This window comes from Odontesthes bonariensis, chromosome 21 (assembly GCF_027942865.1).
Source record: "Odontesthes bonariensis isolate fOdoBon6 chromosome 21, fOdoBon6.hap1, whole genome shotgun sequence".
In the NCBI taxonomy this organism is placed as follows: domain Eukaryota; kingdom Metazoa; phylum Chordata; class Actinopteri; order Atheriniformes; family Atherinopsidae; genus Odontesthes; species Odontesthes bonariensis.
In genome coordinates, this window is record NC_134526.1 from 22,144,418 (window position 1) to 22,160,447 (window position 16,030).

Here is a 16,030-nt window from a genome sequence, read left to right on the forward strand (position 1 = left end):
GATCAAAGCAACCAAAAATCCTAAATGGCAAAAAAGCAGATCTTTGTTCACTTTGTTATCTTTGTTCACTTTGTTCTCTTTGTTCACTTTGACTTGTCTTCCTCACAGAAGAGCAAAGCTAAAGGACCAACAAGTGTGCTAACACAACTAAGAGGCAGGGCAAGGCAAGTTTATTTGTAGAGCACAATTCGTACACAAGGCAATTCAAAGAGCAGGCCTCAGATTGTTCCACATATTAATGAGACTGCTCCCAAAAGGCAGCAAATAACATATAGATGAGCATTCCTGAGGCACCAATGGAAAACAAACAGATTTATGTTCAGTCAAGCAGTTCAAATGCCTTAGAAAAAGAGTCCTCAGACCTCAGATTGCTGGGGAAGGCTGAGGGTGGCCCAATCAGGGTACAATAACCAGGCGTTGGGGGTTAGACCCAGAAAGAAGGACCCAGTCCTTAACGGGCAACTACACAGTCGACTCTGCATTCTCAAAGTCCATGAAAGCGGCTACAGAGTAGAGGCCAAAGTAGGCCAGGGGCCCGCAACACCCACTTTAAACAGTACTGACCCCTATCTATTGTTTATGTTGACTTAAAATTCAGAAGCCTTGGCTCATTAAATCCATGACTGATCACATTTATTAATTTAGAGTACTCGCTGATAAAGTAGCATGTGGTACTTCCAATAAAAAATGCTGTATTTTATTCAACAATACAGAGGCTATTTAAAGCTGACATCAGAAATGGAACTGATGTCTACGCCTCCTGTCTGTCAGCTGAGGATGAGAGGGCATGAATGATTTACAGCGTTCCACTTTAACCTTTCTGAACCTTCAGAGGTTTCTGTTTGAAGCACGAACACTGAGGGGGTGGGACTTTCTCTACGTGGACATAATGGATATGAGCCTTTGTTTCGTGTGTTTATTGCTGGGCGAGCGTGTCTGCGTGTGGTAAGCGCAGCTGAGGCATCTGAGAGACAATATTAGCTTGTAGCTGGAGAAGAGGGGGCCTGGGGGTGCATCCTGTCAGGGCGAAAAGTGAGAGTGTGTTGTGATTTATGCTTCACCTCCCCTTCCCCATATTTACAGGATATGTTACGTTGTAATCAAACTCTTATTGATTTTTTTTTCACTTTTCTCGACAGAAGCAACAGGACAAGAATTGCCGCTCTGTCAAAGTTTAAGAAGTTACCGTGTCTAATGGGTTTTCAAGTGATTAGATGCTTATTTAGATGTTGTGGGTATTGATTTTGTGCTGTGATGGCCTTGATAAAGCAGAAAGGTATCTTACAAAAAAAAACAGACAGACAGAGCACACAAAGCCCCACAAACACCTAAGAGGAAATCAAGTAATTGCTCCTTGAGTTTGTATTCTGTCCTTGTGACCCCTGCCTCTTCGCAAAGAAACTGAAAAACACCCAAAAGTATTAGTGTTGCAGGATACGCTAAGTTCCCATAAGCAACTAAGCAGAAGGAATTAAAAAACTGACATTCATCGTGCTGCTGGATATTGGTCTTTATAAGGTGAAAGTCACAGTAAAGCAAATTCAGAGATTCACATAGAAGTGTGTGTTAGACAATAGTTGCTTTAAACACGTTGCATCACTGAAACAGGTTGTCATCATTTTTCTGGTGAATATTTTTTAGGTCTGGCCTAAATCAGAGCTCCGTGACACAATGAAATGGATATTTAAGGTGACCAAAGGCCGGTCCCGACCCCATGCTGTAATGTTATAAACAGGCCTACTGTAATGCACTGGCCTCAGGCAAGCCAACCATGACAACGAGCTAACCGTTCTGCCTTCATCAAAGAAATCTGGATGCCAGAATTTGCTGAACTCCAGCTGTTAATGTAAATTGCAAAGGAATGTTAGCGTGAGGTTGATCTGGATGCATTTCGTAGAGAGCAAACTAGAAATGCAGCACTTATGACGGGTTACAACCAGCTCAGGTAATTATATTTATGCTCTGTGGAATGTAGAGCCAAGTTAACGATCTTGTACCAGTTGTTATGGGCACATACTCGAGTTACACACCCTAGATTAATTTGTGAAGAGCCAGCAGTGCACCGTGGAGGTCAGAGTCCTGTACACCTACTCTGAGAACAAATATTTTCAAGAGAAATTAGTCAGTGGACGCTCAATGGATTCATTTTGTGCATATCTAATATCTAATTTAATTTGGAGCCACACATTGGGATCATAGCTCCAGGAAAAACAGGTAACAAGGAGGCACACAGAGATAAAGTAACAGTATCCCTTTTCCTTTTGGGGAGAGATAAAAATTTGTTTTGACAGTCTAATGTTTAGCTAGCCAGAAGCATTTTGTTAGCCTGTCAGGACTTGGTTGCTTATTGTGGCACCAGTGGTTCTCCTCTCCAGTGGTTGTGGTTATTAGTTCATGACATGTTGCGTTTACTCTCCATGGAAACAGAAATAAGTTATACAAAGTTAAATAAACCAATTATATGTAAACCAACACTTTTGATCAGAAATAATTGTGAACAACAAGTTCATTGTTGTGCAGCTGGAGCTGGGATCAGATCAGATCAGTTCAAGAAACACTTGATTTGTGAATTTGTGAGTGAATTGTGAATGAAATGTAAAGTTAAAAAAATTGCCCTTTTGAATCTGACCTGGCTTACCTATGATGGCTTCTTTGATTCTGGAGTGAACGGGTAGAATATTTTTCTGGATCAGCTCCATGGGCCCTGGCCGGTGGGCGATTTTATCATTTAAATCATCTGCAAGGCGAGCTCTCTTCAGCTGCAGCTGCTTGACCTGAAGCAACGGCTCTGTCGCTGTCTCTGGAAACGTGTGCAGACAATACAAGGAAGTTCTTCACAAGTAAGCGAAGATCCTAAAAAAACTGACTGCTAAACGTGTCAAAGCTACATATAGGCAGGACAGGCACAGACAGGCACTTACCCTCCAAGATGTGCATCCTGATCAGCTTATTTCTCTCTGGCCGACTCCTGATCTTCCTCTTGAGATAGTCTTCAGTCTGGAAAGAGAAAGGGAAAACTTTGCAATCAGTTTATCTGATTATCTAATCATATACCATTTTATACAGTGGTTCCAAACCTTTTTTTTGTCAGGTCTACAACCCCACCACTTTCTGTCAGGGCTGCTGATGAAGTTGACAATTCCATTTTCAGCTAACTGCCATTTTATGTCAATCTACTAATTTGACTTCTTTGCGAATGCAGAATTATTTTGAGCTATTCTACATTCATCCAACACTTTACTTATTTCTACTATATTTACAGATATTTTTTCAGATCTTACTGATTATTTCCAGCTTTTCTGCAAGTGAGGATTGTTACAGAGTGATGATACCACATGTTGCAAAGACTCCAGCGAAAGCTTTGAGGATGACACACTCACCCTCGCTCGTTCCAAGCTCCGTCTCTGCTCGTGGAAGGCAGCTGAACTTTTAAGCGCTGGAAGAATTAAAAAGAAAAAAAGAGAGAAAATTGGGAGAGAAACACAGAGGGCGTTAACACAGTAGTGTTTCTGTTCATGCTACTGAGGAGAGCAAAATAACTTTAAGGGGCTCTTTTCCTCCTCAGTTCACTATCAATAGGTTTATTGACAGGGACAATCATTGCTCTTTTATAGCCAAAAGTTTTCCTGATTACCATATCAACGTAGTAAATGCCTGCGCTCACTGTTACAGGCTCACGTGAACAAAATGCACGACAGCCTGGGTAGTGGTCCAAAGAGCAGCTGCGCAAAAAAGGCCAAAAAATCACAATGCCAAAGTAGAAATCTAATGGGATTGTGTGCAGAGTCCAATAAGCAGAACTAAAGCAGCTGAATTTTCTGTCAACTGTTCAGCATTATGAAATAATTTCAGCATAACGTCCTGTTGGTCTATGATTGTGCAAAAACCTCAGGGTTGGTGATGATGCAAATCTTCTTGCCTAAAAACGTTGTCATGATACCGAAAAGTGCTGAGTTAAACGCAGCGTATCAGTGCATACGTTGTAGATTTCTTCTGAAAACAGAAAAGATACCTTACTCCTGCACTTCTGCAGCTAGGATACTGGATATAACTGGACACAGAGAACACACACAACAAGTGGTTGATGATACAAAGTAGAGCTACGGAATTTTTTAAGATAATCTAGCATCACATAAACGCCACTTATTACTTCAAAATGTGAAGGTCAGTCAGTCTGCCAAATGACAAGAGGGTAAATAGCTTTTGAAACCCCTCAAAAGGTACAAAGAAAGTGGCTTACATGTGGACAGCTTCAGGTAATGATAACCAAAGACCCATCCCACTTTTTGCTCTGAATGAGTGTGTATGTGTTACCCCAATTCCCTTGATTTCAAGTGTCCCCTTGCTCTTGAAACTGAGTTACAAGTGCAGTGGTTTAGATATGACCTATGAAGAAGGCCAAATCTTCAAGAAGCACATAACGTCCTGTTTGAAACGCCAGAACAACCGGCTAATACGTGACAAGTACATCTTAAGGTGAGAGTAGCACGAAAATATAAGAAAATAAAAATGTTGACTTTGTGATATCTACGATGGACTACAAACAAAGATTGTTGTTGTTAGCCACATGCTAGTTAGATCTTACAACATCTGTGACTTTCTTGGGTTGATCATATGATGGATGAACAGTCAGGAAATGTTTTTGTTTTGAGAATGACAAATTTCATTTTGCAAGGCCATGTAGCCCCAACTCTCTGTCCTGTAAAGAATCGGGATACCCTTGCCCCTTGTGTTAATGTGTAAAACGGAGAGATAAGGCCATGGCAGGCTATTCACAAAGAAATTGGGACCCCCACACGGTTGGACCCTGGTTTGCCAAGCATGGGCCTGTAGTTGGTTTATAGCACATTGTAGAGGTGTTAATCCTGACCGTTCTCTTCCAAAGTCTTTAAAGGGATAGTTCGCCTCTTTTGACATGAAGCTGTATGACATCCCATATTAGCAATATCATTTATGAACATTGACTTACCCCCCGCTGCGTACTGTGAGCCGAGTTCCAGCCTCGTTTTGGCGTTGACGAAGGTAGTCCGGCTAGTCTCTACCTTCGTATCACTACGGGCTATGTAAACCTTGCAGACCGAAGTGCAGACCGAGCAGTAAACACTGCAACAGGGGCGGCTGTCGGCAGGTGGCTGAACGCATTGATACGAAGGGAGGCAAAAATAGCGCCAAGCGATTGTGAAGTCTGACTTTTTCTGGAGGGACGATTTTGTGATGCAAATGTATTACTCTTTTGAACGCATATTGTTTTGAGAAGCAAACACTTTAATTTCGGGACCCCAGCAAACTAGCCGGACTACCTTCGTCAACGCCAAAACTCGGCTGGAACTCGGCTCACAGGACGCAGCGGGGGGGTAAGTCAATGTTCATAAATGATATTGCTAATATGGGATGTCATACAGCTTCATGTCAAAAGAGGCGAACTATCACTTTAAACAAAACAAAAGTCAATATTGTGGGGTTTTTTTGGTCCATGTGTTTTCTTTGTCTGATGTGTTGTTTTCTGAACAGAGACTAATCCAGGTGCAGGCTTAGTTGGCACTTGCAATGTGCATGGTTACCCATATTTGCGCTACACGTAGGCAGCTGCATTTGGACTAGAGTGGATGATTAAATGTACAAAACACGGGCCTTGCGCACGAGCCGACGCAGAACCCTTGATTTGTCTGAGAGGTAGCTGTGGGAGCAAGAGGTTGGGCCCAAGAGCTCCCTCTCCTTCAAAAGGACAAGTTCATTGGAGTTACTAATACCAGACACCACACTTTAATTGCACAACGCATGAATGCTACGCACAGTTCAAGCGAGACAGATTTTTCACTGAGCTAGGATTAGATCAGTATATAAAAAGCAAAGTGGATGTACACGCCATTATGATAATTACATATCTTATCTCTTGGCAAGGCAAGTGAGATGTTTCCAAGTCAGCACTTTAATTTCCTCGTCTCAGAACAATGTCAAATCCAAATCACTGGAGCTCACAAAAGAAAAATGGGTTGCTGCTCTAATACCATCTCACTGCTTTGTACGCACACACACACACACAATGGTATGACCGGATTAGTAACCCTGAGCAAGACTGCTGGTACCTGCTCAAGCCTGAGTTCACATCGCTGAGCACTGTCACACCGCTGGTGCACACTCACTCATGCACACCCCCGAGACATCAGCCCTCCCAGACCTCTCAGCCATTCACCAGTGGGTTACGCGGCCTACTTGACGATGTATGAACCTATCAGTCAGCGACACTGAAAACGAGTGGTGGTATCGACGAGGGGATGGGCGAATGAGTGCAGAGTTGGGTTTTAGAGGCGGAAAGGTGTAAACAGAGGATGGAAAACTGTAAAACTGGTGAGGAGAGGATGCATGGGGAAAGGCAGATAGAAGAAAAATGGAACAACAGACCAACGGGCAAAAGAAAGTCGCAAAGAGAGAGCGGTGGGGTGAGGTCGGCGGTAAAAGTCCCCATCATGTGCATGAGTGACCAACCAACATCGCTGGTCTTTAAACTTTGACAACATCAGGCACTTCCTCTGGCACTGATGGTCTTTTCATGTTCAGTCCGCTGCTGACAAGTGGTTTGTTTTCGTTTGTGTGTTAACTGAGGCTTCTCTATATTCTACTCTTCTGCATTACAGGTCAGCTCTTGAAACGGTCTGCTATCTTTGTAAAGCTCAAAAAAATACACACAACAGACCACCGATATCCGATTTTCCGCTTCTCCGCTTCTGCCTGTGAGTGTGAATTTGGCAGTTTCAGGTATTTCCAAAATCTGCTATCTGTTGTTGAAAGCAACGTGAGTCTCACTTGTTTGCGGGTAAACAATTAGCTTGCTCTTTTTTTAACTTCATCAAGGTTTAATTTAGATTATCACATATAACTGTGTGAACAGGTTTTTTTTTTTTCTGAGAGGTGTAAGAATAACAACTTAGGTGATGTATCTCACTCTGTACTCATTATGCACTGTAAAAATAACCTAAGCGCACACCACAGATTCAAGCACTTAGACCTGCACCTGCAGAAACCCTCCCACACAAGCAGTATAAAGTTGGTAGCCTGTTTTTGTAAAAGTTAACATGTGATAAAAAAAAACTAATGAAGAAACGCAACATTAACAATCACAATTCCTGTTTTAAAACATGATAGAAGGTAGCTGAAGGGGCAAAATGATGAGGAAAAACAATGATACCCAATTGAACTTATCATTTCTCACCAGGTTACCCCACAATGTCAGCACGGAATCCCAGTTTGTCTTTCTTACATGTCGAGAAGAATTAAAGAAAGCCACCTTCATCTAAACCTTAGACTGAGCCTTTGATCCAAGGCTAAAACCACTCCAAGTGAGCATTGGAAAATTTGTCAGAATTTTGCTAGATCCATTAGCCTTTAAAATGCACATTTAAACACATTGATAGAAACCTGGCTCTTGACAGACTGAAGGTCAATCAGGAGTCCAACAGTATTATACTGTAGGAATACAACTAAGTGGAGGTGAACACTATTTCTAATCTAGAACCTAAAGTAATGGTCATCTTGGCATCCGAATGGCTACCAATGAAGAGCTAGACAATCACCACTCCTTGATATCTTAACAAAAAGGGCAAATCATCCCTGTCGTAAAGGACAGGTATGGCAAGTGGTAGGCCCAGGGGTAAGAGCTGTGATTGGGCCTGAGTCAGAATGTGGGTTACTACACTCTCTGAACTTTAATTCCCCTGAACATTGCAGGAGACTTGACACTAGCAGCAAGGCTCCGGGTAAGATGGATGGAAAACAAATGGATTGATTCGGAGAAACCATGTCGGCAAAGCATTTCGATCTTTGCTCAAGCCACTTCCTAGAATAAAGCAGAGAAGGGGAAGTTTGTCAAGATAGATAAGAAGTGTGACAACACGAACAGTGGTTGTACTCGGTGGGATCACAGCTTGACTGTGGTTCTGTCACAATTCATCCACCCCCAAAATGTGGTTCATGCTCACTCCCCTGACAACAAAAGACCCAACCCGCCTATTTGTCCTCTCATTCTCAACAATGGAAAAATAACATGTTGTACATTTAATACTCGAGTAGCTCTCCAACTAGATGAGGGGTGAGCCCCTATTATTACTTGCTGTCTGCAAGCTAAGATAAGAACTGGCACTTGTATTATAGCTGCAAAATCTAACAAGGGAGGAACTGCGTATGCATGTATTTGTGCTGCAGAATACATTCTGTTGAATGGCATATGTACCAGTTAGATGAATAAACAAGAAAATCCACATGCATAGTTTTCAGGCTGCTATTTCCAGCATTTGCCTAACAAAGAGACAGCGAGAGGAAATGCTAACAGATAAGACACTGTACACTTCCTTTGTCACAACTATAAAGTATGTGGATTAATGTAATGTGAAATAAGGTCAGCTGTTAGGGGCAAACTATTTTCTCAATTTTTCATAAAATGAAATCAAATGATGTACTTAAATAAGTTGCTCTTAGCATAAAATATCAGGAAGTAATCATAGGTCATAGAGGTTTTTTTTTCTTTTATACAGAAATGTATGCCGCAAATACTCATTTTGATACGGCGGGTGTGCTGAGCAGCAGCTTAAATGCTGCTGTTCATGGATGTTCGTGATGGCAGTTGCAATGTGACTTTGATTCACATCACTTTGAGGACTGAAACTGCCGTCTGTCAGGAGGCAGTGGCACAGTCCTAACCACAATTCAAGCACTTCAGAGACAATTGAGGTGCAAAGAGGGTTACGCTTAAAAAGAGCAAGACAGATTCTCAGACTGCTGACGGAAAGAGAAACTACGACATGCCGTGTAATCGACAGACCGCACCAAGTTGTTAATGTCGTTGTGTTGATTCAGCTTAAATGCCATGGAAAATAATGAGTTATATTGCAATGAAATAAGAGGTGTTTACTACTAGCCAAACAGCCCCTTTGTAAAGTAATGTACTCTTGTTTTATATGACATTTTGTGCTTAACTTTCATAATATTCTAATTTTAGTCTAACTTTTGTTACAGGTCCAATCTAAGTTTATAAGTTTGAGCATTTTTTTTCCCTATCTTGTGATATGTTGTGATATGGACAAAACCACAAAATAATAAAATGGTCAAAATTGATATAGACTACAGTCAGAGGTATTGCAGTGCTTACTGACAGGCTTTAAAGCGTACATTAACATTACTCCCTTACACCCTGAGACCTGCTGTGGGAATGTCAGCTGAGGGAACTTCCCTCCACAAAATTCCTCTTTTCCGAACAACCACGGACTCCCTCCATGCAGTACGTTGGTCACCCAATCACCTGGGAAATCTTTTACAGCAGCCGTAGTAAATTTAGTACTGAAGGCTTACGTTAACACTTTGTTCTACAGCTAAGCTACCCAAACCGAGATTAGGCTTGTTAGCTAAGAGTTAGCTAAGAGGCTGGTTTAAATGCTAGCAATAGCTTAGCTCTCCTAAAGATATTGCAAAACTTTTTATAGTGTTTTCAACATTTTTGTTTCAGCATTTCGGCTCATTGCTGTTTGGACTACACCCACATATTCTACCTTAAGCTCAACACACTTATTTTTATGTATCTATTCATTTTTCACAATTTTCTTATAAAAAGTTTGCATTTGCAAATCTTGGCATGTACTTACGTGGCATTATCCCCTGGCTGACCAGTTCTTCCCTGGTTTTTCTCTGTTGCAACTTCAGCTGGAGCACTAGACACCAATACACCGACACACACAAAAAAAAAAGAGGACACAAAAATCAGTGACTGTGAAATGAATGGAAGCAGCATCGTGTCGGTTATGCATCCTTCCTGCCTCAGTTTTCTGCCCCACAAAAAAACAAGAGCGCTTACTGATCAAACCCATTACTGATACATTACTGATTGGGCTACATATTGTAGGCACAGGTTTTAAAACAAAATGCCTGCAAATAATCTATCGAGGCAATAAGTGCAGCATTAAAGCTGCGCAATAGGAAGGGTTTTTTTTTTTCAACTACCCCGTTTAGCTGCAGTTGAAATTTGTGGTCCTCTCTGACAAGACCAGCAAAGGTTAGTTCACACACTACAAGGGGAAGTCAAACACACACTCAAGCATGCATACGAGCAGTTTCCTGTTTCAAGTTTGATTGAACAACAGTGAGTGTGAGAAAAACTAAAGACACCACGGCTCGTATTTTGAAAGCAACAGTTTTCCTCCCCATGATCCAGATTTTTATTCGATCGAAGACTCAGAAAAGTTACTAAACCTGGTCAGAGCCTGCTTCTGAGTTCCTCAGAGGACAAGACATCTGCAAAATGTTTTGAGGACTAAACTTCCAAATTTATACGAAATCATGAATGAGCAGGAAAGGATTTCTGCGCACTATCTGTTCAAACTTTGTGCACCAAGGTATAATATAAGGGAGTATCAGGAAACCTTTTTGCCCGAGAGGTATTTTTCCATGTGCAGTTTCAATATTAGCTTGCACTTGTAGCTGATCGTTGCACTGGAGCATGTGTATGTTGTTAACCTGATAGCCTTCAATTCCTCATTTTCTAAGCATGCACCATTACTGTAAGTATATAAAGCTACCCCTCTGTTGAAAGCCCATAAAACCCAACTAAGTGGTCCATACATAAGACAAATCCATTAAGCCAAATTTTACAGTCGATCGCCCCTATGACATTCAAACTATAGCTCATCTTTCTCCAGCAGACCCCTTTGTGATCAAGTGTCAAGTTCATAAACCAAAATTAAATGCATGTATCACATGAATGTACCTAAAAGAATGCCAGTTACATTATTTAAAAAAAGGCTGATTAGCAGTTGTATGATAACTACGAATAAAAAGTTCTATTGATACGTTCTTTCTTTGAAAGAAAAGCAGTGGACGTACAGATGCTGTTGGCAGGACTTACAGAATAGCTACAGAATAGGGTTTAATTCTGACTCAGTTTAGCTCTATTAATGACTCATTTCACATGACACGTACATTTAAAGAGTGCTTCAGAAATACTGATTAGTGTTGCTTAAAGAGCACGTTGTTTAGGTACCGTCAGCTGAGTTAATTACTATTTTATAGGGTAAATTAGGACTCGACGTTCACTGCTAACATAAAGGACAAAGAAAAGTTAATTGCTTCGTGAGTCAGAGAGCTGAAATCACAACAGACGAGGCCTAATGTGATCATTTCCCCCTCTCTCTCTTTGTGTGTATGTGTGTATCTATATATATCTAAATAGATAGATATATACGTGTATGTGTGGGTGTAAAACATTAAAAATATATATTTTATTTAATTCTACCATCATTCTTCATCAGAGTAAATGTTGGAGTGTGGGTCCACGCAGTTGTTACGGTGTTCTTCGTCCTTGTTAGCACATCATTTAAATGCATTAAATGCATCATCCCGCGTTAACATCTGGCAGGCCCAGATCCCCCACTCAGATCGAGCAGTGAAAGCAGCATATGCACAAAAATGGTTGCTTCCAAGGGAAAAAAACTAATAAAATAACTGATGACCAGCTTTGACGGCTTTGTATGTTTGAGAGTGATGTACATTTATGTACAATGACTGTACATGAATGAGCGCTGTGGCAGAAGACACCGGCTAGAAAGTATTTCAGCAGGCAAATGACTTGCCAATGAAGTACCAAAAACTCTTGTGATGCCCTAATTTTTACTCCAATATCACACTGAAGGTAGCCAACAAACACCACATTTACAGAGATGGTTTGTTCTCATTAACAACGGAAAATAAATCTCTGTGTTAAAGAAGTGTTAAGAACTGGATCAAAATGTATGTTTAAAAATGATGTGTCCCTGAATCATAACACAACACACCACACGTATCTAGAAACGTATTGAATCATCTCATTAGGGAGAGATACAAATGCAGATCACAAAATATTGTAACATTACAGCAGAACATCACCAAAACCACTTAAAAAAAAAAACTATTTTCAATCAACAGCATGCAATAACAACGTACTGTAGATAGGGATGGGAATTGTTAAGAATTTAGCAATTCCGGTTCCCTTATTGATTTGGTTCCTTATCGGTTTTCTCATTGATTCTCATCCAGTTATATATAGTACAAATGGCTTTGGTTGCAGTAACACTTTAATTTTAAGTACGCACCAACATTTTATCTATTTTCGCCTCCCAGCTGTGCTGCCAATGATCCTGCCTCTGAGTCTGCCTCACTCTTGCAGTCCTCGTCAACTAAATGTTAATATCAGATTATTATCAGACATTATTCATACAGTATGTCGCTAACATTAATACAATCAACAGGACCTGGAAGCTTTATGTTTAGACAGGGCTCTCAAGTTTTGAATGCATGCGAGCTTAGCAGACTTTACATTCGTGCAAAGCAATTGCATGCTGTGTGTGGTCAAATGTTGCAGCGTGTTTGAGGTATTTCCCCCCTTTGATGTGATAAAATCTCTGGACGTGTTGCAACTGGCCCTAGTATTGTCCTTTTTGGTGAAATATAACCAAACTTTGGAGCGCTTCTGCCTCGACGCCATGTTGGAAACATTCTGAGCCAAAATATGAATCGTGCACATGACGTCATCGCGCAAATGCGTCAGACGTTAGCAGAACCTATAAACGGGATCGTTAGAGAGGCGGATTAACGATTTCCACAGAATCAAACTACTGGGAGTGGTTCACGATTCCCATCCCTAACTGTTGAGCTGAATAAGTTCTGGTTTGCTTCACTCTAGTCTCAAATCTTCCCTAAATATGAATCCCACCTCAAGAGCATTCTCCTGAACATACGATCCATCATATATGGAGATGTATTAGCCTAGAAATCTAGACGCCCCTAGCGACCGCAAATGGAATTTGCTCCGGGGCTAGTCTAGTCACTTGTGGTCGTTTTGCGAGGCTGCAAATCGAAACTTAATCGGGCCAATCAAATCGTGAGGAGCGGGGTCGGAGGCCTGGCTACCTAGTGACGACAGAGGTGCGACGTTTCAGTGTGTAGTTCCAGAGAGAGGTAAACAATGGCTGCGAACAGTCTTTCGCTTTGGCTTAGGCAGAGACTCTAGAAATTTTAGATATACAGTTTTCTTTGCGAGATGAACAGATAACTGCACTTAAGTTTTCTTTTTTAAAAGGACGTTTTCGGAGTTTTGCCCACCGGGTACGGTAAAAGTTTAATTTACCAGCTTGCTCCATTGGTCCGTCGCGCTGACTACGTAATCCTTCTTCATCGCTCTGATTGGTTGTTGCGCCATCCTATTGCGTGACGTTGAGTGCAGAGGCAACTTGACAGACAACCGTTTATCCCGCCCACACTGCTATCCAGCGTCACTATAGACCCCTGTACAGCTTTTTGCTGTACGGGTCTGGCTTGCTAGGGTAGAGATGTATGCATCTCAATACAAACCAACATTAATCCTCAGAAACCAAAACTCGTATGCCTTCTCTCTCTTGGCTGTGCCTCACTGCAAACAGCCCAGCCCTTACAATATTTACCCATGTTTTGTCATGCCCCGTAAATCTCACTCTGACATCTTTGCCTTGCATCGCCTCTTCTTCTTTATCTTTATGTCACATCTATAATCGCCACATTCCTGTTTGTTAATGCACATTTTTCGCAGGAGCAGAAAAGTGTGTGTGTGCTTGATTCTCGCCGACTTCTGTCCCCAGAATCTGCAGACAGTGCCCAGCAGTAGGCTGACGTTCCTATGCCTTTGATTTCTGAGAAGAAGAGGAGGCTGACGCAGGATAACAGTGTCTCCCACTTGGCAGCAGGAAAGTTTCAGCTGACTCCTACACCCAACCATGATCTGGTAAAACAAGCAATCACATGAGCTGTTGACAAGCGTGCATAATCTTTCGAAACGAACACAGCGGCGTGCATTAAACGTGCACGTATAAAGAACGCACAGTTTGACACTTCTGCTAAAAACAGCAGCACAGTGTGAACACACAGTCAGGAGAGCAGGCCCTCTGCACATGCACATTATGTACCCAAACCTGCAGAATCACACACACAAAACACTTGATTTCAACCCAAAATGATTTGTGAGACGACAGGCAAGCGATGCAATGTGCCGATTCAGAATCTATTCTGGGAGAGCGTGCTCGATGCTCAAATGCCACCACATAGCAGCAAGTGTACATTTACTCAACAACAGACCAATGACCGGAAAATGCTCACCATGGGTGAGGTTACACTTTCTGTGGAAACTTGAATTCCTTGTGTGAAATGTAAGAAACGAACAAACGTCGTACTGAAAAGTATGGAAAACCCAGGTTCCAGCATTTTATACATCCGCATTATCTTTCTGAGAGTCGTGGAGGGGTTACTGGTGTAAAATTAGAAGATGCAGGTTCAGACCCAGAAGATTTTGTCCGTGAGGCAACAGTTCTAACCACCTCACCACAATGCGGACTGTATCACAGTCAATATTCACGTTCAAAATACACAGACCACAGCGCTGTTGTGACTATATGCTGCAAAATGGATCAATTTTAGCCCAAACGATGATCTTTTACAGACTCTTAACAAATACTTTTAGTGCCTTATCAACCTCACCAAACAGGAAACATTGACTGAAAGGCAAGTGTGAGAAAACACGACGGGCTTTTAAAGCTTTTGATTTGCACATGTTGAGTTTAAAACTTTTAAGTTTTGTGGAGTTCCCGTTTCTTTCAACCCTCTCTAAAGCCGAAATACAAGCGCGAAAGCAAAAGGGGTTGATTTGGATTGATTCATTTCATTTCAAATTTAAAGAAATGAAGGATCCACTATTTTTAATGTTTTTTAAGAACTTTGATATTATAAGATAAGATATTATTCATTTTTAAATGTTGATGAATTTCAAAAGCGTCAATTCAAAAATCAAAAATAAACCTATCATCAGCCGTTAGCTTCTTTTTTGCAGACTTTGCCAGCTCATCTGTTATCATTTTTATGCAAGCATATTTCCATTTGGTCAATAAAACATGTGTCTTTGTTGATTTTTTTTTTTTGGTTGTGTGTGTGTGTGTGTGTGTATGTATTTTGGAGTTTTCTCCTTCTCAGATCTATCCAAACTCCTTTCTGACCAGCTACTATGGCTCAAGGCCACCACCTCTAGAGCTGCACAACAGGTTGCAGAGTTCATGCACTCGAGTCAGCGTGTGCGGCACTCGGGCTGGCTAAAACCCAACTGTAACCCGGCCACATGGAAAGCGTCTGATCCCCCTTCACACTTCAGCGCAGAAAATAAGCCTGGATGGCACCTGGAGGAAGACCTATTCAGAGAACTTTTTAATGTGGATGCTGAGGGTGTATTCTGGTAAAGAGCTGCGTGTTTGGTCAAAAAGACTGCGTACAATCCTGTCAAAGCATTAAACTAATAAAGGGTATATCTTGCCTTCTGCAAAGCATGGCTGTAAATACTCATGTGCATATTGTGCAACAGGAAGCTTGACACACAACAGGTATCCCACCTTTTCTGAGACTCTGACAGGCCTGGCGCTCTAACTCAAAGCGTATGTCTCTCTCATCCATGCTGCTGCTGATTGGCTGAGGCCTGAAATGGGCAGGGTTGATGTTGACACGCTGCAGGTGATCCAGCATGGCGGGCTGTGATCAAGCTCGAACTACTCGGCGTGCGTCATCCGCAAAAGAATAACGAGATCAAGAAGCGGCTTCAAGCTCAGGTGCTGGATTCATGCGGCTGTCACAAGTCTGTACATCCACAAAACAGAGCAATGCAATCCTCTTACAGAGCTAAACTGTGGGAAACTGCAGTTAAGAGTGAAACACAAAGGAACATCCTTCAAAGTGTGGAAATATGTCAGAGGAAGTCTTCTGCAAAGTTCCACTTATCAGAGATTATCAAAAGAGATTTGAGGAAAGAAGTGCAGCCATTTCTGCCTACTTATTTGAAGAAAAAAATCCTTGGTAATAGTCAGCAAGAGGAGCATATAAATCCAAACTAACAGAGCTACTGTGCAGCTTTAGAAAAGCTTTGCCTGTCGCTACAAGACTGACTAAGACGCGTGTGCCTTCATGTGTGTCAAATGTCAGCGAAGGTGTGATCGCGCAGTCTGTC

The 16,030-nt window shown here is 41.6% G+C and overlaps 1 protein-coding gene across 2 annotated transcripts in view; it reads right to left on the reverse strand.

The window, feature by feature from the left end:
- LOC142371663 (myocardin-related transcription factor A-like) overlaps positions 1–15,814 on the reverse strand; it is a 33,624-nt gene extending 17,810 nt beyond the window's left edge. For both annotated transcript variants that reach the window (XM_075454376.1, XM_075454375.1), the window contains exons 1-5: positions 15,423–15,814; positions 9,633–9,698; positions 3,381–3,436; positions 2,922–2,997; positions 2,639–2,800 (exon numbers count right to left, since the gene is read on the reverse strand). In XM_075454376.1, coding sequence (XP_075310491.1) covers positions 2,639–2,800; positions 2,922–2,997; positions 3,381–3,436; positions 9,633–9,698; positions 15,423–15,552 — 490 coding nt within the window. In that variant the 5' untranslated portion in view covers positions 15,553–15,814. The remainder of the gene's footprint in view (positions 1–2,638; positions 2,801–2,921; positions 2,998–3,380; positions 3,437–9,632; positions 9,699–15,422) is intronic.
- Positions 15,815–16,030: the final 216 nt, after the last annotated feature.